Source organism: Calonectris borealis, chromosome 22 (genome assembly GCF_964195595.1).
Source record: "Calonectris borealis chromosome 22, bCalBor7.hap1.2, whole genome shotgun sequence".
In the NCBI taxonomy this organism is placed as follows: Eukaryota; Metazoa; Chordata; class Aves; order Procellariiformes; family Procellariidae; genus Calonectris; species Calonectris borealis.
The window spans coordinates 8,127,899-8,150,529 of NC_134333.1; the positions used below are offsets into that span (position 1 = coordinate 8,127,899).

Sequence of the window (22,631 nt, forward strand, 5' to 3'; positions counted from 1 at the left end):
AAGGCCGAAAACCAAAAATAAAAGAAGGTGCTGCCATCTTTTCCACTATGTCTGAAATTCCTGTCGTTCTCCATAGAGAGCTCATAACACTTGGTTACCTGCACATAACTCCTGGCTCATAAGAAATTATGAAACTTAACTTCTCTTTTCATTAAAAAAATAAAATATTCAAGACTATCAGCTTTTATATAAAATATCAGCAAGCCCAAAAAAAAAAAAAAAAAAAAAAATCAATTGCTGAGGTAACTTCATACCTTGAGGTAGCTTTTTTTTTTTCTTTTCTCTTCTTTTTTTTTTTTTTTCTTTTTTTTTTCTTTTTTTTTTTTTCCTCTCATTGCTCAAACACACAGCAATACCTGGCCTTCCCCCACATCTCCCTGTTGTTGCAATGGTTTAAAGGACAGGAACTGCTGCCGCGTTCCCTTATCGCCGAACCACCCGCCTTCCTGACGCTGCAGCCGCCGAATTTCAAGCCGGGGTTTTAGTTTGGGAGGAACGCGCCCAGGAAAACGCCTGCTCGAGCGGGACGGCTCGTCCCCGCTTCAGAAAATAAACGGGGAAAAGCATCAGTGCGAGGTTTGTTCCAATTTCCCTGCTTTTAGCCTCAAATTTAGGCTCACCCGGGGCTTGCTCCCGGGTCTCCTCCCAGCCGGCGGGCGCGGGATCCGGCGTCACCCTTCTCCCCCGACAATGAATCCCAATTTTGCTTTTCCACCCTCCCGCCCCAATTTGCAGGAAAATCAGCGTTAAATCCGTATTTCGGCAGCAGAAAAACGCGGCGCGGGGGTTCGGCCGCGGAGACAAGACCTTCCCCCGCCTGGAAGAGGTGATGGCAGCAGTTACTGTCCCTTCCAAATACTCAATATTAAAAACAAATCATTAAAATATATCTAAAATATAAAATCCACATAAGAGTGACGGGAATCAGTAACCATATTACATTCGTTTGACGTTTATATTTGGTATCGGCCCATGAGAACAGTTAATCTGACTGCAGAAAGGAGGGGGGTGGTTGGTGGGGTTTTTGTTTGGGTTTTTGTTTTTTTAAATAATGAAAAAAAAATCTTTATAAACTAATAAAAATCTGCCAAATTTCAAGAATATTTTTTCCCCACCTAGAGAGATTTGGGGGAATAAGACACAAATAGCCCCAGGGGAGTTCAGCTGAGCTGGCACCTCCCCACTTTGCTAATAAAAATATTCCCTGGGTGTTTTCTGGAAAAAAAAAAAAAGGCTCCGATGGGATTTTGGGGCACAAACCTCCTGCTCCGGGTGGGGAAACTGAGGCTGAGGGCAGCCAGCAGAGGACGGGGCAAAGGAGTCGGGAACAAAACCGGCGCCGGTTGAGCGGCAAAGCCGAGTCCCCCGCGGCTGGGCACCCCTCGGCGGCACCCCTCGGCCCCCCGGCTCCCTCCCGACCCCCCAAGCCATTCTGCATGCATTTAGTTCCCATAATCTGATTACTAAAGAGATGAAGATTAATTCAATGTTTCCTACCAAGCAGGGGTTTCTTTGCTCCTTTTTTTTTTTTTTTTTTTGGTGGTGGTTTATTGCTCTTGCTTGAAGGGAGAAGGGAAAAGCAAAAGCTCTTCCCTCGCCCCTTCCCTTCCCCGGACAGTTTTGCCTCGTCTCTAGGACGGGTCGTCACCTCCGCAGCGGAGATCACTGAGAAAAATGGTCGTACGTCCCGCTTCTGCTGTTATTTCATAGGCTTCAAAAAAAAAAAAAAATTAAAATAAAAAAAAAAAACCCAACCTTTCTTTAAACTAACCTAAAATGAAAAGAAACATTCGAACAACTGAAAGAAAAAAAAAAAAAAAATCAACACAAAAAAATCATCCTGGAAAACAGAGGTGCTCTCCTGGCTTCTAAGGCTGTACAAGGCACTGCCCCGCAGGCAGCACAGGCAGGAGGAATCCTGCCCTCCCGCCGGTGGTTCTGAGACCGGAGCGGTGCAGAGCTCCCACGGGACCCAAATCCATTTGGTGCTAAGGTGGGGTTTATCTTTTTTTTTTTTTTTTCCCTCCCCCCTGCAATGAATCCCGTTACCCACGGGGGTTGGTAAGAATCCACTGGAATTTCTCCAAAAAAAAAAAAAAAAACAACCAATTAAAATAGGGGAAAAAAAAAATAAATCAACATTAAATGCTCCAAAAGGCTTAACATCGCTCTGGGAATATCCACAGCCGCGGGGAGGGAGGGAGCGAGGGCTCGGGGAGACGCAGCCGCCGGGCGCCCCGGCTGGGACGGGACCTCCGAAGGCTACTTAAATGAGAGGGGCAAATGCTGCACCCGCCAGAGGGGACCCAGCGCCGTGGCAGCCGTGGCTTTGCCGCACCATCGTCCCCGGGCACCCGGCGCCGCGCCGGCCTCGGCAGAGCAGCCGGTTGACCCGGCGGGTTGCAGCACCTCTCGCTTCATTTAAGTAGCTGTCCTGGCACGTGGAGCTAAACACAGATCTGATTTTTTTTGTTCGGTTTTTTTTTTGTTGTTGTTTTTTTTTTTTTTTTTTACCCTAGCCATCTACCTCGGAAGCCAATCAAACTCCTTTTAATCTCGATCGGTTAATGAAAAAAATTAGCATCTGTCTACGGTAACTGATTCCCAGCCACTCTTAAGCCCGGCATTGGCTTGTTCCGCTTTTCACGTTGGTGTCGGTGCTGCTCTTATTTCCTCCGCGCTTGCGTCTGGCCGCTCTGTCCCTTCTGGTGCTGCTGCTTCACCTGGGCCAGGATGTCCCGGATCTTGCGCTGAGCCATCTGGGGATGAGAAGAGCAAAGCGGGGAGCTGGGGGGGACCCCGGGGCGAGGGAAAGGGCTTTGCGTGTCGTGAAAGATGCCACAGTGTTCGGCGGGGCTGGCTGAAGTTGCTCCCGGAGATCCCCTCCTGCTCTATTTTTACCGTGGTTTCCTCCAGAAGTTGGGTTTGGGAGGTCACGCACACACTCCCGCAGCTCTCCCTCCTTCTCCCACCGTCCCCCACCACCACCCACGGCGAAGGGCACAGCTCGCCATCCCCCACTTCTGCAAACACCACCAGCCAGGCGTGGGAGAAACTTCCACGGGAGGATACACCCGTGGACACAACCCCATACGAGCCATCAGAGAATCCACCGGTGCCGGTGCGGGAGCTGCCGGGGCCGTACCTGGCTGGCGTAGAAGTGCCCGATGATCTTCACGATGACCTGCTCGTTCTCGTCGGGGGTCTGGTCCCGCGGCACCACCACCTCCGCCGCCGTCAGGTTCTGCAGCTCATTGACCTGCGGGGAAGGGGCAGAGACCACCCTGTCGTGCCGTGCAGGAAGGATGAGCCCCTCCGGGAAATCCCAGCCAGGCCACCGGGAAATCTGTCCCTGGGATGTCCCCAGGCACCGGCACGAAGCAGCCACCCTCCCAGGGACGTCCCCCCCACCCAGGGTGCTCCCATCCCCATCCAAGCACCGCTTCTGCTTACAGTTTTGCCGCCTTTGCCGATGACCCTGCCCGCGGCCGAGGCGGGGACCCGGATGTGCGTCTCCAGCTTCACTTCTTCCTTCGGTCCAAAGAAGTTCTCCTCCTTCAGCTTCCCGTAAATCCTGCCTTGCGCCTGCGGAGGGGAGGGATCGCGGAGTCAGGCATCGCCCGAGGTGTCCTACCCCCGCGTGTCCCCGTGGCCCAGTGGGTCTCCATCCCCGGGACCCCGGATGGGACAGCATCCCAAGAAATCCCAGTTCCTTGGGGTTCCAAACCAGCTCAGCCCCTGGGAGAGCTGATGCTGGGTTTCCCCAGCTGCAGACCGGGGGGCTCAAAATTGGGGGCACCACCCTGCTCCTCCCTTCCCGGTTCTGGGGGGTGGCAGAGAGGGACACCCCGAATTCCCAATGGTGACGGCAGCACAAGGGCAACCTTGAACTGAGCTTCCGGAGGGCCCGTGATGACGACCATGCGCACTTTGGAGTCCGGTGTCTCCGGAGGGGCGATCTGGAGGGGGGAGAGAGACGGCGGCTGCGGTGGGGAGCGGCACGGGCAGGATGGCAGCCGTGCCCTCCTTCCCCTGCGCCGCAGGATCGGGCCCCCAGCCCAACCGCCTGGGCTTTTCAGGTGGTTTTCCCAGCCGTTTGGTGGGTGCTGGCAGAGGGGGGGTCCCCATGGGACAACCCTACCTTGATAGAGGCACTTGCGAACCGGGAGAGCTGCTTGATGTGCTGGCCCTTCTTGCCGATGATGGCACCGACCGCCTGCGCGGGGATGAAGACGTGCACGGTCTCCTGCTCCGGAGGCTGCGGGTACAGCGTCACCGCTCAGGGTACAGCGTCACCGCTCAGGGCTCAATGCCACCACGGGGATCAGGGCTGGAAGCTCCCCCCCAAGTGATGCCCACACCTCTCCCAAGGGTGCAGGGCTGAGCCAGCACCAGACGCCCGTGGGGTCTCAGCACCTTCTCCAGCGCATTTGCAATCATTTAAAACACCAAATCCTGCACCCACGCTGGACCTGAGCTGGCTGCTGGCAGCACAGGGTGCTGAAGGCATAACCCTGACCATCGCAAGGGTCTTCTCCACGCAGGGGGGACCCCCGAGCTGGAAGCTGGAGCGATTTGAGCTGCTGGGTGTTCACTCACCATGAAGGAGCTGTACGGCGCGGCCCCGGAGACGCTGCTCGGCGGAGGAGGTACTGCGTTGGAGGAGGCAGGGAAGAGGCCAACCGCAGCCAGGTTAAGGCCAGGGATGAGGTGAGATTGCAACTGAGGGCGAGAGGAGAGAAATGTTCATGGTTTTTATCGGGGCACCCTCCTAGAGAGCTCCCGTCAGCCCAGACGCAGGGCAGGACCGAACCCCACTCACGCTCATGGCGGCCACGTCGTTCTCGTAGGCTTCCCTCACTTTCTTCATGATCTCCTGCTCCGCTTTGCAGCAGTTCTCGATGGAGCCCTTCACCGTGATGGTCCTTTCGGGGTTGTACAGAGTCAGGTCCTGCAAGCTGATGGGAAAGCCAGCGTCAGCGCCGAGACCCTGCCCTGCCCACCCAGCGCTACGCCGGGTCCTCCGGTCCTTCTGATGGGTGCTATCGGGGTGCCAGGGACAGGGGGTGCCACTGGGACAGCCTGGTCCCAGTCAGAGTGGGGACCAGCATCATGGTTGGCACTGGGAAGTCCACTCTGCCTTCTCCCAAAACCATGGCTTAAAAGTAAAAGCCCAGTCCTGGCCATCAAACCAGCTGGTGGTGAGCTCTGCAGCCCTGCAGGGATGGGGAGGGGACACCGAAGGGGCAGGGAGGGGACACCGAAGGGCCAGGGAGGGGACACCGAAGGGCCAGGGAGGGGAATACAGAAAATACAAAGCCAAGATTTTTCAAGAGAGCTTTGGGGAGTAAAGCACCCACGGCACAGGCTGGTTCTCTGGCTGCTCATCACATCACCCGTCTCCTCCTCATCCTCCCCATCCACCCCGGCCTGAGGAAGGTCTGCCCTGGTTTCCCCAAAGGGAGCGAGGAGCCTTACGACGAGATGGTGATCTTTGTCTCCGTGTCCTGTTCCACTTTCTTCAAGTTTCGCCCTTCTTTGCCGATCAGGCGCCCCACAAAGTTGTTATGGGCCAAGATTTTCAGAGGCACTTCATCAGCTCTTGAGGGAGGAATGGGGAAAAAACCAACATGAAGGATTTCTGCAGCCAGAAGAGGAGGGATTTGGTACAGAGGCATGGGGGAAGCTCAAGTCCCCTTGCTTGGAGTCCCTGGGTCCCCCAACCCAAAGCTCCTGCACGCATGGGAGCGTCACACGGCTCCGGGCGTTAGGATGGTACCACGAAGCGCACAGAAAGGCAGGGGGAAACCTTACGTCTTGGTGTCCTTCGCTTCCTTCTGCATGATCTCCAAAATCATCTTGCAGGCAGCGGAGCAGCCCTCGGGGGTGGAGTGGATGCTGATGGCTTTTTCCGCGGCTCCCGCGTTTTCTTTCCGGTGCACGTCGATCCTGCAAGCACGGGATGGGCGCTGGAGGCGGCACAAGCGCCGGCTGCTCCGCTCCCCACGAACCACCCGGAGCTCGCACTCGGCTGTAAGGTTCTATGCACCCAGGGAAGGCAAGAGGAATTAATTCTGGGCTCGATACTCGACATGGACGCAGCGGCTAGAAGCTCAAATCACAGAAATCCAAATAAGGCATCAGGATCTATTTATTTTAAGCAACAGGAGTGATTAAGTGGTGGAACAAGCACGCGCCTGGGGGACGGGATGGGCTGTCCATCACTTCACGTCGTAGATAAAGCCTTCCTTGGGGGACAAGAGCCGTAGCCAACATAAGCTCAGGGGCCAAACGCAAGAGCAGGCGGGTGAAGCTCAACAAGCTCGTGCTAAATGAGCCCGGCTGAAGCAGCGACCTCCCCGCTGCCGCCCCGGGTCCCAGCCCAGCCAGGGCGGCCCCGGCAAAGGGAGACACGTGGGGAAGGGCAGCCAGAAAGCTTGGCTGGGGAAGGGCATGGGAAGGCGGCCCTTGGACAACGCTGCCCTGCACGGCGGGAGAGCCAGAGGGGCCTCAAATAGCCCGTTCTCCCCAAAAAATCCAGCCTCGTGTATCACTGCAGACCGCTCGGCTCAACAAGGCGCAAACCGGCTCCTGGGAGAACGGACTCACTTGGACTGCGTCTGCTTGGTGATGTTCCTGATGGTGGCCCCTTCCTTGCCGATGATGGCACCCACGTACTGGGTGGGCACCAGGAGGCGGAGGGGGATATCCACCGGCTGCTGCTTGACCGGTGCCCCCGCGGTGACGGGGGAACCCTGCCTGGGAGCACCGCGCGCCCCGAAGCCGCCCCGCCGCCCGTTCTCCGGCCCTTGCATGGACTGCTCGTCGGGGATGTAGGAGACCTTGAGCGCGTGGTTCTCCAGCTGGTGGCCGTTCAGCTTCATGATGGCTCTGGAAGAGGAGAAGGGGTTGGGGTGGGGGTCCCTCCCAACACACTCCCACGCCGAGCGGCAGCGCGGCAGCATCAGCTCAATCCCAAACGGACCAAGCCCTCCCTGGCGTAACGCCCGGCGAGGAAGCACCGGGAGCGGGGAAAAGAGATGTCACCGATGCCGTGGGGACCTGGCAGGACTTTCCACCCAGCCTGGATGAGCCAAAGTATTTTAAGGGGAACCTCTCCAAGCACCCGGGGGAGGGGATGGGAGCGATGGGTGCAGGACAGGATCGCGCAGGGAGCGATTCCCACGTCTCCTCCACCTTATGACTTTTGGCTGATATTTCCAATCCCTCTCCTGGCGGGACTTCAGGGACTGCAAGAGCTGAAAGCTGTCGATAGATGGGGCTGGCAGCAAGAGCAAAGCGACGGCTTTGGCCACCGCTCTCCGCAGCTCCTTCAAACCTCCCTGGCTTTCTACGGAGAAAACCAAAACTGCAGCTCTCCAGAAAGTGGACAGGGACTCAACTCTTGCAAAAAAAAAAAAACAAACCACCCAAAAAACCCTAAAACTGACTGAACAGAGACTTTCCCTGCTAGCAGCCCTGTCCCTGCAGGATGCAAAGAGACCAGAGGACGATGCTCGATGAAGCACATGCATCCCTGGAGGAGGAAAAAGCAGGGGAGAAGGTCTGCAGATCTGAGAGCAAAACCACTTGCACGGAACTCTTTTGCTGGGTGCTTCCCGGTAAAAGAAACCCAAAATATTTCACCTTATGGGGTGCAAAGCGCAGGGCTGGTGTGGATGGACAAGGGAGAGGAGGACAAACCGGGACCGTTCCCCCTGCCGGGCTCCACGGCCGGACCCTGCCCCGTGTTATTACAGAAAGTAAAACAAGACCATGGTTGCCCCATGAAGGTTTGCTGCAGCCGCACACGCGACCACAGCAAATTCATGGTGGCCACAGCTGAAGTATTATCAGCCAGGCGGCCATTTGGGAGCTGGCGCTTCGGCGGAGGGACCACAGGCGACGTCCCGGGGAGGGGGGCACAGCCGCGGTGGCCACATTTGAGACATGCCCACCTCGGTGATGGAAACCTGCCCAATAAAAACCTATCCATCAACCCCCGCACTCCTCCAGGCTTCCCTCCAAGGAAAGTGCTGATCCCGTCCCTTTTCCTGCTTTCCAGAGCCCTTCCTTGGGGCAAAAGGAAAGCGAAATAAACAGCGGTGAAAACCCAATTAATTTTCCATTTGCATTTAGTGCAAAGCTTGATCTTCCCCAGGCAGGACAGGGAACGGAGCTGCACGTCCCCCAATGGCACGGCCATCACCAGAGAGGACACTGGTTGTTGCCCGACACCTACCAGCTCCTAGGATATTTGATCTCATTATAACTTTTTCTGGAGACATAACTCCTGAAATCATGCAAGTACAAGAAAATCTCTACTTTTCCTTGAGCCAAAAAGTCATGTTTTCACTCTCTGAACTGCAGAGAAAAGCCTAAAACCGTGGATGTCCTCTGAAGGGCTTTCATCTGAAGGTGAAGGAAAAGAAATCAGAGTTCTGGGGGGTTTCCTCAAAGATTTAGCCAAAATTTAGGAATTCTGGGGTAATCTGACTCCCAGCACTGGAAACCCTGTTTTCTGCAAGCGGGGAAGGGGCCGGAGCCGCAGCAGGGAGGAGACCCCGAGCTCCCGGGGGAATTGGGGCACTTACTGCCTGGTCTGCTCCCGGTTGGCGTAGGTGACGTTGACAACGGCGGTTTCGCTGTCCGTGTTCACTGCGAGCAAAAGAGGCAGAAATTAGAGAGGCAGCACGAGTGCCAAGGCCCCCCGAAAAGCGGAGAGTCCCCGCTCGGACAACGAGTCCCCGCCGGGGCTCCCCAGGGATTTGCAAACATTTTTCTCCTGCGAGGAAGAAGAGCGTCCAAGAGCTCAGGCCACGCTGGGACCCATCCTGAGCAGCACAGACCCTCCTGCCGTATTTAAAGGACCCCGATACTCCTTTGCGCTCTGCAGCAAAGCCACCAAAGCCAATTCCATCCTGCCATCCCTCGCCAGAGCCCGGGGACGGTCCCAGGAGCTCCTCTGAGCCCTCCTTTCCATTTCTAGGAGGGTCCTGGTAACTCTACTCTCATTAAACATCCCAGGGGCAATATTAAACCTCCTGTCTCAACCGATCGCCATTAGAGGCTGAGATAAAATCTGCCGAGCGGAGACAGATAGTCCCCGGCCAGCCGCGGAGAGATCCTGCACCTTCCCCCGAAGCGGCTGCGGGTGGGTACCCAGGGGTGCGGCGGGAACGATGCCGACCCGGCACCCGATGCGGGGACACCCACCCCAAAGCCACCGCACAGGACTCGTCTTTTAGCAGTGGGGAACAAAAAATAGCCCCAGCCACCAGGCTGAGACCTCTTGACATCTTTAGCCGCGGCTTCTGCTGACAAAGGAGAACCACGTGTCTGTCCTCGCCCTCCTCCCCCCCCAAAAATAGCTGGGGCAGAAAATATCTTAAATACAGCTTCTTTTTTCAGTCCTACCTTGCTCGCAGTTTTCTACAGTGCCATACTGGGCGAGCAAACCATCCAGAACCTGGAAAAAGGAGAAAAAAAAAAACCAAAAAGACCAAAAAACAACAAAAAAAAACCCCACTTTACACTGGGATCATCAGGACAAACCAGGGAAATACAAGCAATCAATAAAGGCAGCTTTCTAGTCATTAAGATTTCACAAGCAATTAGACGAAGGAAGCTCCTGCCTGCCCCAGGACGCTGGGCCAAGGGGCCTCGGAGCCAGCTGGGGGGTCGGGAAGAGTCGCGGAAAAGTCCCAGCAGCCGGTGGGAAGAACGGATCCATTTTGTTCCTTATACAATGGATAAATCATATAACCCTGCTATTAATGGGGATTTTGTTGGCGTAGCTTACGTTGCTTCTACCAGTTGAATTTACTCCTATAATGGACGAGGAATAAGCTACGTGGACGCAAGGATCTGGTATAATCAGACCCAATTAATAACAAAGTAAAGGATAAATCAACTTTAATCCCAAGTACAGAAACCTGGGGGGGAATTAGTCCTTAAATCTGATCTCCGCTTGCTCCTCTTACCTCCCATCGCAGCTGGGGTGGGATGTTTCGGATTTGAATTTTCCGGCTCCTGAAATAAATGAAAAGCAATTAAAAAGCAGATTTGGTGTCCGAAACGCGGCCGTCTTGCCTTGAACTGTTGCACGTTGATGTATTTAATCAAGCTTTGCTTTTCCATACGCTACCGGGGTTTCTTACGGCTTTTGGCTAACCACACCCAGCCCAGCCGTGCTGGATTTACGCCGGGAGCTTCACCAAGATCAAGATGCCAAAATCCCCCCCCGACCCTTCGGCACTGGCTGGAGCCCTAACGTGGGCACGGCTGGAAAGGCAGAGACTTTTGCCGGATTAAATAAAAGGATTAGAAAGCAAAAAGGGAGCCGTGCGTTCGTGTAACCTGCCCTTCTGCAGCGAGGGACGACCCTCGGGATGTCACCAACCGCTGGCGGGACCCGCTGGAGCATCACCGCCACATCCAAAAACCCGGTTGAATTTTAACCGGGGAGATCAAGGCGCGGGGCATCCCAGCTCCTCCACCCAGGACGGTCTCAGGCTGCTTCTCCACTCACGTTTTTGGCTTTTCCTAACCTCACTTTTCCCAAAATAGAAACGCTTTTGTTTAATTCCGATGCCAAATTTACCCCGGGGGTGCTGTCCCCGCCGCCCGCCCCTCGCCCTGCAGCTGCCGCAGACAGCTGAGAGCAGCCGCGGGCTCGCCCGGCGGCTCCGGCACCGGCGCGCAGCCACGCCGTTACGGCTGCCGGCACCCCCATATGCTGTTGGACACCCCAAGAGCCCCCACCTAAAGGCAATGACACCTTTAGGTGCCCAACGCTTCGAAGGATGCAGCTTTACGGGTGCGACCCATATGCGAACAGTGCCAACCCCCCCCCGATGGCTGGTCCCCCCCGTCGGCCTCTGTTTCTCAGGAATAACCAAAACCGCTGAATTTTCAGATGCCTAAAGAAAGGGAAGATAAATGCCGCGACCGTGGCAGGCAGCATCGAGTAAATACCCACAGACCTGCTCATCGCAGACCCGGGCTTCAAATTCAAAGTATTTATGAACACGTGAAATAATGCAAAAAAGGAGAGAAAATGAGATTCCAAGATCCTTATCTTCTAATTACACAACTTCAGAAGGTGGCTCAGCTCATTTGTCAACGAGAAGAAATCATCTCAGCATGAACCGGCCCAAAGCAATCGGCAGGATTCCTCCACGCAGGGGAGGATTCCTCCTCGGCCCCTTCATCCCGCCAGGTGAGAGCAGCTGCCTCGAGCATCCCGTGCTGCCGATGCAAACCCGCACACGCCAAAATCCCCGAAAGGGCTGGCTGGGTCCGTTGGTTTCAAACAAAACCAGAACTGATATTTCCCAAAATCATCAAAGATTTCCCAAAGACTCAGACCGAAGGGATGGGATGGCCAGATTTGGGGCTGCTCTCCCCTCCAAAAGTCAAAATGAAGCACAAAAAAATAAGATTTTCAGTGCTCTCGGCCAGCTCAGCCACCGGGAAGGCTCCGAAACACCCCATTTTGTCACCACTACAAATGCGAACTGGGTGGATGGGGAAAAAGAAACCAACCCCACCCTGAGAATCGCAGCGTGTTGCTGCAGGGAGCGAAGGGGGGAGGATGCTCTGAAACCAGAGCTCTCGTTTACACGCTAATCCGCATCCCAAAATGAACGGGAGAGAGATTAAGAAATCCAGAATGCAAAGAATGTCACAGTCCAGGGAGGGTCAAAAGGATTGGAAGCGACAGAGGAAACCCCGTAGTCTCCCACTGCCCACCCCTGCCACGGAAACTTCTCCAGATAGCTACAAGCATCTGCACGGGCAGAGCATGTGTTCTGCACATACGTGACCAGAATCAAATGTGCTATGGAGAGAAAAGAGCCATTTATGTCCTCACACCGTAATTCTGCTGGTGGCATCTAATTTTCTCCCCCTAAAAAAAAAAAAAAAAAAAAAATTAAACAAACAAACAAAAAAAAAATCGGATCTCCTTTGCCGAGCTCGCCGCAGCACCCGCCCGGGCAGAGCATCGCCCGCATCCGCGCCAGCCGGGCAAGGCGAGGGGGCTGCTCTCCGCCTCACCGGGGCCACCGTGCTTTTATTAATATGTTAATTAACCAGTAATTCCTCCCACCGCGACCACGCCACCAAGATTATTTGCCGCTCCTAACGGCCTCCATCCCTGACGGATATTAAATCCCCGCGAGGCCACGCTCGGAGGGAGAGACGGGTTTTTTATCAGCCCAAGGGGGTGAGCTGCACAAACAGAACGGGATCCCACGAAATCCCGGGATGAGCCGGCACTCCCAGTACTTGACTCCTGGCCCATCTCCATCGGTGCCCACCCTGCCCCGGGGAGGGCGGAATGGGGGCCGCATCCCTCAGCCCTTCAGTGGGGTCTGGCTCCACGTGGAGTTGCCCTACGGCGGGTGGAAACCTCCCCCTCCGATGAGCAGCCCCTGCTCGAATCCGGCTGCGTCCGAGCGCTCGGCAGCGGCTGTGGTTAGAATTACAGAGGAAGTCATGAATAAATAAACCCCGCTATTTGCTTTGCTAGAAGCAGGTCCCGCCGTATTTAAATCCTCGTCGCGAAATGCCACCCTTCGCATCACCGAACGCCGCAGCCCGGTCCTGCCCGCTCCCACCTCCGCGCCCAGCAGAGCTTTCCTCCGAATAAATAACTCGGCGAGACGGCGATTCCCCGGCTTTTTATTCACGATGCGCCAAAGGCGGGAGCTCCTCCCTCCCGCGCCGCTGAAGGGCTCCCGCAACCTCGGCTCGCCCCACCTCGGCTGCCAGCCGGGACTGGCGCTCGTGCCCCTCGGGCGGGCGGGAGCCACGGACCAGCCCTGGCATTGCCAGCCCGCGGGAGAAGGCGACAGTTTGCCTTACGCCGAAGTCTCCCAGATCCTTTGGGGTCAGCCGGAGAGGACTGATCGACCTGGTAAAAAAAAAAAATGTCTGTTTGCAGAACTGCCCACGTGCTGGTGGCTTTTTTTTTTTAAAAAAAAAATAAGAAAAAAAGAAAAAGAAATTGGGGATGGAGAGAGGAGGGCGATCAGCTGCAGGGCTGTACGGGGAGAGGAACCACGGGTCCCAGGGACGGATCCCGGCGTCACCCTCCTCCTGCTCCGCGCCGACGGTGCTATTTGTGATCAGGGGATTTTAGCATCCCGCTACGACCGTCCTTCAGCCCTCAAAAACCTGCCAACGCGCCCGGCAGCCCCGTGCGGATCTGCTGGCTCTCCTGCAGAACCGGGAGGCGAAGTGAGACCTCCAAAATCTCTTGACGCTCTCAGTAAACCCTCCCCAGCCGTGGGTTGGGCTCACTGGGAAAAAAACACCACCCACCCTGATGCAACCGGACTGTAACAGGGGGCTGCGATGGGACCCACTTGACAGAGCCACACCACAGACGAGCATCTTGGGTGAGTCCCTCGGTACCCCCAAGCAGTGGAAGCACCAAGATCTGCTCCATCAAAGGCTTTCCTCGGGTTTTCCTTCAGCCGGCTCTTTAAAGAGCTCAACACACCAACAGGTTAAACTTCACTGGGCGGAAAAAAGCAAAGAGACAGAGCGAAGTGCGACGGAGGATCCTGCAATACCCAGATACCCCGGAGATTGCTCGCCCTCTCGTGCCGTGCCCATCGATACCGTGGGGGTCAAACCCAACGTGCACCAGGAGGAACCTCTTCTCCAGAAGGGAGAAACCAAGGTGAAACGGGAAAAAGTGGCAGCAAAGGAAAGCCCCGTTTGTTCAGAAAACACCCGCTGCTGGTCTCCGACAGCCCCGGAGCCGGCTGGAAACCGCTCTGTGTCCCTAAGGCACCCAAAGCCCTCCCAGCATCGCTGCTCTCGGTGCCGCCGCATCCTCGGAGCCCTGCAGGCAGCACGAACGGACTGGTACCCGCTGCAACCTTCGCAGAAAACCCTGATCACCCAGGCAGGCAGAATCATCATCAAGAATCCCAAATTAGGTTTTGGGATTTTTGTTTTTTGGGGTTTTTTTGTTTGGTTTTTAATTTTTAAATCTCACCGGGAAACATCCAAGCGCAGATTCAGCCGTCAGGATCCCTCTTCTCTCCCCCCTGGATGCAGCCCCAGAGATTGCCTTCGAGAGGGCAGCCAGAGCCTCCCGCTTAATTAAGAATCTGCTGGTAATTCCCCGGAGTGGACTGGCACGCTGGCGGTGGTGGCAGGGACCCAAGAAAGGGGCACTAGCTAGTTAGGAGCAGGCAGCCTGGCCAGGGGCCAGCGGCAGGCTGGGGCTGGCCACCACGAGCCCGAGCCGACGGCAAAGCAGCACCGGCGCAGCCCGGCCTCGCTCGAGGGTTCCCCTCCCTTTTGCACGAGCCCCGCGTGGTGTTTTCGAGGTGATGCTTTTGGGGGGAGGGACAGAGCCGCTCCTCGCCCCATCACCAGCCCGGGCACATCCCTGCCTGCGGTGAGAAGCCCCAGCGAGACTCGCTGTCACCTCCTCCCGATAAAGTTTTGGCCCATGCGAGACAAGAGCTGCTCTTTCCCAGCGCAAAAAAACTGGAGAGGAGTTCGGAGAGGAGCATCGCTGCACCCACAGCCGCCGAGCGGGTCGGCAGCGGAGCTTGGGATAAAACCCGCATCTCCCCACCGCGCCCTGCGGATGCGCCTCCTTCCCCCGCCCCACGGAGCCTCGCGGGGCAGGCAGGGCCTCGCCGAAGGACCGGGGTTATTTTACCAACGGGATTCGGCAGCACCGGCAGCACGGAGGCAGCTGGTGGGTGCAGGGAAGGAGAGGAGAGCAGAGGGTGCAGGATGCTCAGGTCACCCCGACTATTGTTTTCCGAGCGTTTAGCCCCAAATAACGTTCGCCGGGATCTGCAGGTAACGGACACTCACAGCCACCTGCGTTACCGGGGCACGATGCTCTACCAGGCTCATCTTTAGGGGGTAACAACAACCCCCTGCACCGGGGTCACCCCCACGAGTGAATCAGCCCCACGGCGTGGCTGTTGCCAGCGCAGCCAGCCCCGCGGATTGCCTTCCTCTTCCTCCCCGGCCCAGGTTTTGTCCTGACAACTTGATTTCTCTTTAGCCCCGAAGCCAGGGGCTGATTTAGTGAACGTCTGCTGGAGAAAGGGCCAACCCTGAGCACCCAGCACCCCGGCTGGTCCTCTGCCCCCCATCTCTCTGCAGTGGGGTGCCAGCAGCAGCGATCAAGCTCTGCAGTCACACCGGAGCCACCAGACACACTTTCTGTGGGACGTTGGTTACAGCATCTCTCTTACATCCAACACCTCCTGGACCTTCTCCGTCCCCCACCAGGTATTTCTCAAAGCAGAGGTGACCAACGGCACCAAGACGCTGAAGGACCAAGCGCTGATGGCAGAGTACGGCCAAGCTCCGGGCTCTGCCCGAGCCCGTCCTGGCCATCTCCTACCGAAATCATTTACGCAGCTCCTCGGGGCAGGAGGAGGACGGCCAAAGCCAGAGACATGGGGGGACCTACTAGAACTGAACAACATTAATGATGGCTTTTCAATCAAATGCAAATGTTATGCAAATTTGGGGGCTGAAAACACAGTGCATCCCTGATTCAATTAACAGCATTTCATTTATCTAGTTAGGCTTTGATTCAGGAAAGCACTTAATCCTGTGCTTAATGTGTTGTTGTTGTTGTTTTTTAATGTTTTAAACATTTTTAAATAGGAAAATGTGGTTGCTAAGACACAAACGTTGCCAGGGGGACTCGGAGAAAAGTTGTCGCTGAAATTACTCGCTTTTCCCTTATAAACTGATAGGTTTTCAATTTGCCGGCATCTCCGCGAAGCCGGAATATTATCCCTATACTCCATTGACAAGGAAAGAAAAGCAGAAGCAAGGAGGTGCCTGCTGGAAGCCCACAGCAGATCCCTGCCCAGCGCCGTCTGCCCGCTCGGATGGGATCAGCTCCAGGTTTTAGCCACTTCACCTGTGGTTTCCGATCTTTCGCGTTGCCCCCCAAGCCAACACACCTCTCTGCTTCCCCACATGCCGGTCGGTTGTTGTACCATTAAACCCACCGACACGCGGACCTCCCAGCAGGACCAGGCACGCGAGGTCCTCGCTGGAAACACTCAAACAATGGCAAGGCAGGAAAAAACCACATACCGAATTCAGATGATGCTCGAGCAAGGCCAGCCATCCTAATTCCCTCCACAATGCAGCATTACTAAGGTTTGAGTCATACTTAAGCAGAGAGAGATATTTGAGTTTTTTTCTGAATCCAGACCTCCTGACCCAGCTCCTCACGGAGGTGCAGCAGGTCCAGGTTGAACTTTCAGAGCTTTCGTGGTTTGGAAGAAAAACCTCAATGTGGGAATGGGGAGGAAGCATGGAAAAGTCTTCCCCTGAGTTTGCAAAGAGCCTAAAACCAGAGCTCAGAGCTTTGGAGGCATCGCATTTGTTTTGAGCATTAACGCCGCAATGTCAAACATCAAGAATATTCAATCTGAGCATATAAATAAAAAAAAAAGGCAGATCTGGGCTAGCATTGCCTAAAGGTTGGGGGGTGAGCCCTAAATTAAGGGCAGTTTTTTACAGCACTGCATTTTTCTGCCAGCGTTAAGGTCATCACTGCCCTCTCCTGGCCGTGCCGCTCCCCATCGCCGGTCCCCCCACCGCAGCGCTGCCCAGGGCCCCTGCACCCCTCTTGTGCCCCTTGCCTTCAGCGCTGAAGCTGCTGATTGAGGTGGGTCTGGACTACGACCTGGGCTGTGATATGGGGCAGGTCAGGCCAGCACAGTCCCGCAGAGCAAGAAAAAAAAGTGGTAGAACCCTACCAAAAAGCCCCCAAATGTGCTACAATTGAGCAGGATCCAGGAGGGATGGAATGGGAAAGGAGAAGAGCATCCCTTTTCTTGTCCTGAAAAGGGACCCGGCTTGCAGCCCGCTCAGGAAACCCCGATTTAAATAATGACTTTTCCGTATCTCCCATAAATAAAAAGCACAGGTCTCCCAGAGAACCATCCCCCTGCCTCCAGAACACCTTCTCCCACCAGACCTCAACTTAATGTCATCAGTGCAACAGACCCTAACTTAACTCTTAAACTCTAACACCCTTTCTCCTAAAAGCATCTTGTGTTATTTCGAGCTGCTCTCTTCCTTCCTTCCAACCCCAGTGACCTGCTTGCTCTCATATCACAAATCTTCACGGAGAAACAACTCCTCTGGCAACCACACACCAGTGAAAAGCCTCCGTGGCCACAGCGGCTGCTGTTCACCGGGGGACCTGGCCAAGGCAAGGGAGGAAAGTCCCAGCTGCGCCGGCGCAACAGCAAAGCCGGAGCTGCGGGGTGGTTGACGGGAAAGAGATTTGGGGGTGGAATAAAAGGAAGGGGAGGTTGAGAAAGAAATATGCAAATATGTATAATGACAAGATTAAAGGAGCAGCAGCAGAAAGAAAAGCAGAGAGAAAACTGGGCTCAGCCTTTGCAGAGAAACGATCCCAGAGGCTCCTCCGGAGGAGATCAGGCCAAGCCAACAAAGACATTTGGCTTCTTGCAGTTGGAGGGACCCAGAAGTGAATCGGCCACGGGATTTTGGAGAAACGCGGACACATCCTCCACGCAAGAGTCTCATACAGAGCCACTCGCCTTGGCTAGCAGTTATCTCTGGCAAGCAAGCATGACATGATTAATCCTTTCCATCAATCATCTCAGCAACCAGAATTTGATCTTGGGCTAATAAATCTGTCTAATTGGTTTCTCCCCATTAGCTCTTTTTCGGAACCGCTTTGTACGTGGAGAATCACGCCTAATAATTGATGAGATTTTTTCAGGGAGCTGCCGAGAATGAGAAGTTGTCCATGAGCATCCCTTTGAAAGCCTCGGAGAACTCATTCCCATTTTTAGAAGAGCTCCTGCATCTCGGGTGCAGAAGGAAGGGACTGGTTGATGCCCAGAGCTGGAAAAAATGCTCTGTCTTATATTCCCTCCTCTACTAAACTGCTGGGCTACCTTTCCACTCCTCATTTTCCCCACTGACCCCAGGTAGACGGTGCTGGCATGGAGCACACGCCATATCCACCCAGCTAAGTGAGGAGGAGTCAACACCTCGGTGCTTCAAAAGACGCAAGAAATGGCAAAGAAATCTCAAAAGCCCTTATCCTCAACTTGCCCAGAGGAAGACTCTAATCATCCCCCAGACTTCTGCAGTTAGTCCTTGCCAAAGTCAATACATAAGTATCTGCGGACAGGACAAGTTTAACAGTAAGTAATAGAGAGGAAAGATGGATGGGTTTTATACAATGCATCCATTTTGCATTATCTTTCCATTCTAATTTGCTGGCGGGTTGCCACGCATTGAAAGGCTCTTTCTGATGCTCTGAACATGCCCCAAAGCCAAGCCCAGCTAAACTCGGTGGGTTCCCACAACCGACAAGCCAACCCCAAACCTCAACAACACCTCTGCCAAACGGGTGGCAGATAACACCAGTTAACACACCAGTTCCCTCCTCGCCACCTCCCACTGCGACGCAGCAGCCAGTGAGACCTGTTGAGGGATTTTCATCCCTTCAGAAAAATCTAAAATTTCAATTCTCAAACTGACCTTAACCAAACCTGACCCCCGAGCTGGCGCTGGCTGGACTACGAACACGCCAACAAACGTGATGTGCAAAGGCAAATTTTCTTGCAGACCATTACATGTGGAGGGGTGGCAGAAGTGGGACTTGTTCCTCACCCCATCTTTTACCCGTGGACCTCGAAGCACTTCCAAGACCACCACTTCAGAGCACAGCTCAACGCAACAAACTCCAAGGCAGCCGGGCCAGGGAGCACGCAGCATCGTCTGCGCGTCCCCAAAGCGTCGAAGGGGGCACTGCCAACTCCGCACGGCTGTGAGCTTCCCTCCATCCCTGACGCTGATATAAAAACCTGAATAAAAGCACACACGAGATAAAGTATATTCTGCGTTTTGGTACATTCTGCACATTTCAGAGCATCTTCCTTCACCCATAAGGACCGACTTGGAATAGAACAGGTCCCAAGCGTGGATTCTCACTCAGCCACCTGCCTCCAGGAGCTGCGACGTCAGCCACCGACACAGGAGATGTCTCAGTCCCCGAGGTCTCCCGCCATCCTCCCCCAAACCCAACAACGCATAAAATAAAAGCTCGGATGGTGTGAAACCCACAGCATGGTCACACCAACCCCCGCTCTTCATTACTGCCTTTGTTAGGGTGCTGGGGATGGGGTTTCAGCAGGCAGTTGGGTGCCATCCATGAACCTCTCGCCCACTTCTCCTTGCCACGAGAGGGCACCTCTGCCCTCCTCCAGTGCCCGGGATGCATTTCTAACTGGTTTCCAGTGGCTCTGGCGGTGCTACGGGCTCGGGGATGCTTTGAGATGAGCTCAGGCTTCGCAAAGCAGCCAAGCGAAGCTTCGGGCAGCTCCCACGCAGTCGGTGTCAGCGGGAGCCCCAAAGCCCGTCAGCACGGGCTCTCGGGTGGGTCTTAGACCACTCTTATTTCTCAATAATTAAGCATCATTACCAGGGTGATTGACAGGTGTCACTCAGATACGTTTCATACAATTTTGCCTACAGAAAGTGGCCAGGGACATCTTTTTATTCTGCGTTTCCAGCCCCCCCGACAGCGGGGTACTGGCCTCTTGCTGGAGATCGCCCAAACCCCGCGGAGCACTTTGAGCAGGGGAAATAAGGGATTCGCTAAAGCTGAGGGGAGCTGCAAGGATTCAGAGCCCGACAACTTCAGCCGCACAAGCACATGTCAGCGCCGGCACGAGAGAGGAAGAGGAAACAAAACTGCTTGTGACTTCTGAGGGTTTTTCTGATCGAGGTCTGTCGGGAGGAGGAGGAGGAGGCGGCAGCGCGGGGACCGGCGGCTTTGAGGGCTGCTCCGCTGCGACGTTACGGTGCCGGAGAGCGGCACGGTGCCGCAGACCCTCGCGCCTGGCAGGTAGAGATTTGTCAGAGTAGACTGGATGAAAAATCAATATACGAGAGTCTCCGTGCAGGGCTCTGTGCCAGCGGCACCAAGCCTGTTTTAAGCCAAATCAGGTTGAACCAGTGCAGCGATTGCACGCAGACAAGCCCTCCGAGATCAAAGCGGACTCATAAAGGGAGAATCCAGGAGTTACAACACAGATTATACTATCTTACGAACTTAATTCAAGGGTGGAGACCCTTTTGCCAAAACTCAAGTTAAAACCCGTGACGCCGTACTCAGACCTGCCAGTCCTCCCAGTTTGGGTGGGAAGGTGGCGGGGGGGGAGCGGTTTCAGACCTCCAGCAGCACAATTGTCCCCATCGTGTCGGGCACATATCCCAGCCCAGATCCCAGCGAGGAGCTCCCAAAGCCCCTTCGAGCCCTGGCACCAGCACTGGCGGGTCTGGGCAAGGACGACCCAAAGATCTGCAGCAGGATGGGAATCGCAGCCGGGGCTGCGGCTGAGCCCCAGCTGGGGTAAAGCTGCGATGTTTTTTCCACTGAAAAGTGCAAGTGAAATCAAAATGCTTCCGTTCTTCTGTCTGAGGGAAAGTAAAGAGATGAAAAAGTACAAGTGAGGCTTTTTTTTTTTCTTCTTCTTCTTCATTTCCAGCAGAGATTTTAAATAGAAGAACCCAGTTCTTCACCAAATCTGGTTGAAGCCAGACTCGCTTTCTCTTGCATTTCCTCTTCAGAAGGGAGGTGAGGGCAAAGCAAAACTCTTCTAAGAAAACGCGACCTAGCGTTTTCATTGAAAAATGAGAAATTCAGGTTTCTCATGCTCAGCCCACAAAAATCACCCTTTGGGGGCAGGAGAAAAGACGCCAACGACCCGCCTCGGACAGCCCGACTGAGGAAGCCAGCGGTGCCCGCAGAGCCCGCACGGGTGCGGCCGTGCTTCTCCGCAGGCATCTACGCGGGTTTGGGAGAGGGTTAAACCCCCCCGGCTGCTTCCTTCGTCCCACCGGAGCTGGACCAGCAGCAGAGGAGATGTAAAGTTTCCAGACGGGGGAAGACGTCCTATGTTTGCTAGTTTGGGGTTGGGTTTTTTTAGCAAGGGAGTCATGAATAAGAGAAGAAAAGGAAAAGGTTGAGGCTCCGGCAGGACAGGGCAGGAGCTGGAAAACAGCAAAGATGGGGCTTTTCTACTCCGCTGCCATTCACCTCGTTACAGAGTAAATAGCGGTGCCGAAGCAAAGCCATTTAAAGCCCACCACTGCTTTGGCACAGGCAACGTGAAAAGCCAACCCAACAAACACACACCAAATAAATTCAATGCACCATTAGGGAAATCCAGCACAAAGCTGTCGGAATATCTGATCTGGATTTTTTCCTAAGTGAATTCCCCTCAGTCATGTTCGTGCCCTCTCTCCTGTCTGCCTTCCAGAAACATTCGCATCGCCAAGTTTTACTGGCGCAAACAGTGGCAGAAAGCTGCTTTCAAAGTTGCACGAACAAGTATTTGGGGAAACTAAATATAAAATCTGCGCTGTGCAAATATTCATGCCAGGCATGCAGGGGTGTGCAGCCAGGAAGGCACAGGAGCAATATCACGGGGCGGATAAAGGCTCACCAGGGGAAACTCTTCTTTCAAGCCATAGCTTTTAAAAAGTCACAAATATTCTCTCCCCCCAATACGTATCACGTATAAAAGTCACAGCCACTTTGCATCTCTGCCATAAGCAAGAAGAGGCTACAGATGTCAGCGAAATGTGTTGCGTTATTAGTTCAGCTGTAACTGAACGCTAAACAATGACTATATAAAGTTCATATAAAGTTGTATATTTAGGCTCAAATTCAGCACATGCCTCATTTTACCATCGAAGCAGCCCCATTAACTTCAAAAGGGTGGCTTCCCTGTTTAAAAGCACGTCCTTAGGAGTCTTGTGAATCCGAGCCTAAAAGCACAACGTTTATACGAGGTTCTTGGCTTCCCACGAAATTACACCCCAACAAACAACTCCATAAAAGCCTGGAGCAGCCACAGGCTCTTCTTCCTTAGAGAGATCACCATTTCCTTTTAGTCTTTGCTCATTTGATCAATTTGTTTGCAAATACTTTTATGCCGGAGGCTTGAACCACAGGAGATCACAAAACACACGTGAATGTCTCCACAGCAAAGAAAACACATATACTGACATATAGAGGTATGTGTATACATATACACACACGACTACCCGCTCGGGTGATCAAGTCTGCTTGGACATGACCAGTATTAACCAAGGAATAATTTGGGTATGATTAACAGTCCTGGTCAGAACCGCGGAGCTCACCCCACCCCAGCGTTCCCGTGGAGGACACCTCGCAGGTAAGCGCTGCTATTGCTCGTCCTACCTTAACACAGATCCTCTTTAATCGCAGGTAGCTCTCTGGAATACACTCAGAAGGTCCGAACCCACGACTTTGGATCGAGCAGGAGTTTTAAGCAAAGCCAGTGCTTCCCAGGTGATAAATGCCGGAGAAAACGTAGAGCTAGAAGGGAGAAGGGAGCATCGCGGGCGTCGCTCCGTCCGCCCCTCGCCGTGCAGCACCTCTGTGCCCCTTATTCTGCACCTCCCGACCCCTCGCCCATGCGCGCCCCCAAAATTCCCAAATAGTTTGACAAGCCTTTCGCCCCAAGCATTAAAGGCAAAGGCTCTCGACGCAGCTAAGAGCTAAAAAGCAGGGGGACAAGTAACGCCTCTGGACC

General features: G+C 54.4%; 1 protein-coding gene across 1 annotated transcript; it reads right to left on the reverse strand.

The window, feature by feature from the left end:
- Positions 1-1,519: 1,519 nt before the first annotated feature.
- Positions 1,520-10,217, reverse strand: IGF2BP1 (insulin like growth factor 2 mRNA binding protein 1). The gene is made up of 13 exons (XM_075171447.1): positions 9,984-10,217; positions 9,418-9,469; positions 8,595-8,658; positions 6,610-6,891; positions 5,815-5,949; positions 5,479-5,601; positions 4,823-4,958; positions 4,600-4,722; positions 4,142-4,258; positions 3,885-3,959; positions 3,454-3,585; positions 3,146-3,259; positions 1,520-2,759 (listed from the first exon to the last, which is right to left on the reverse strand). The coding sequence occupies exons 4-13, from the start codon at positions 6,882-6,884 to the stop codon at positions 2,667-2,669; spliced, it is 1,323 nt and encodes a 440-aa protein (XP_075027548.1). The 5' UTR covers positions 6,885-6,891; positions 8,595-8,658; positions 9,418-9,469; positions 9,984-10,217; the 3' UTR covers positions 1,520-2,666.
- Between the last annotated feature and the right edge of the window lie 12,414 nt (positions 10,218-22,631).

Bases quoted from the DNA above. Each gene is read 5' to 3' on its own strand.
- IGF2BP1 (XM_075171447.1), bottom strand. From the start codon at position 6,884: ATGAAGCTGAACGGCCACCAGCTGGAGAACCACGCGCTCAAGGTCTCC. The intron at 4,259-4,599 runs GTGAGTGAACAC...CTGTACCCGCAG, and splicing joins CGCCGTACAGCTCCTTCATG to CCTCCGGAGCAGGAGACCGT. The intron at 3,260-3,453 runs GTAAGCAGAAGC...CCTTCCCCGCAG, and splicing joins TCGGCAAAGGCGGCAAAACT to GTCAATGAGCTGCAGAACCT.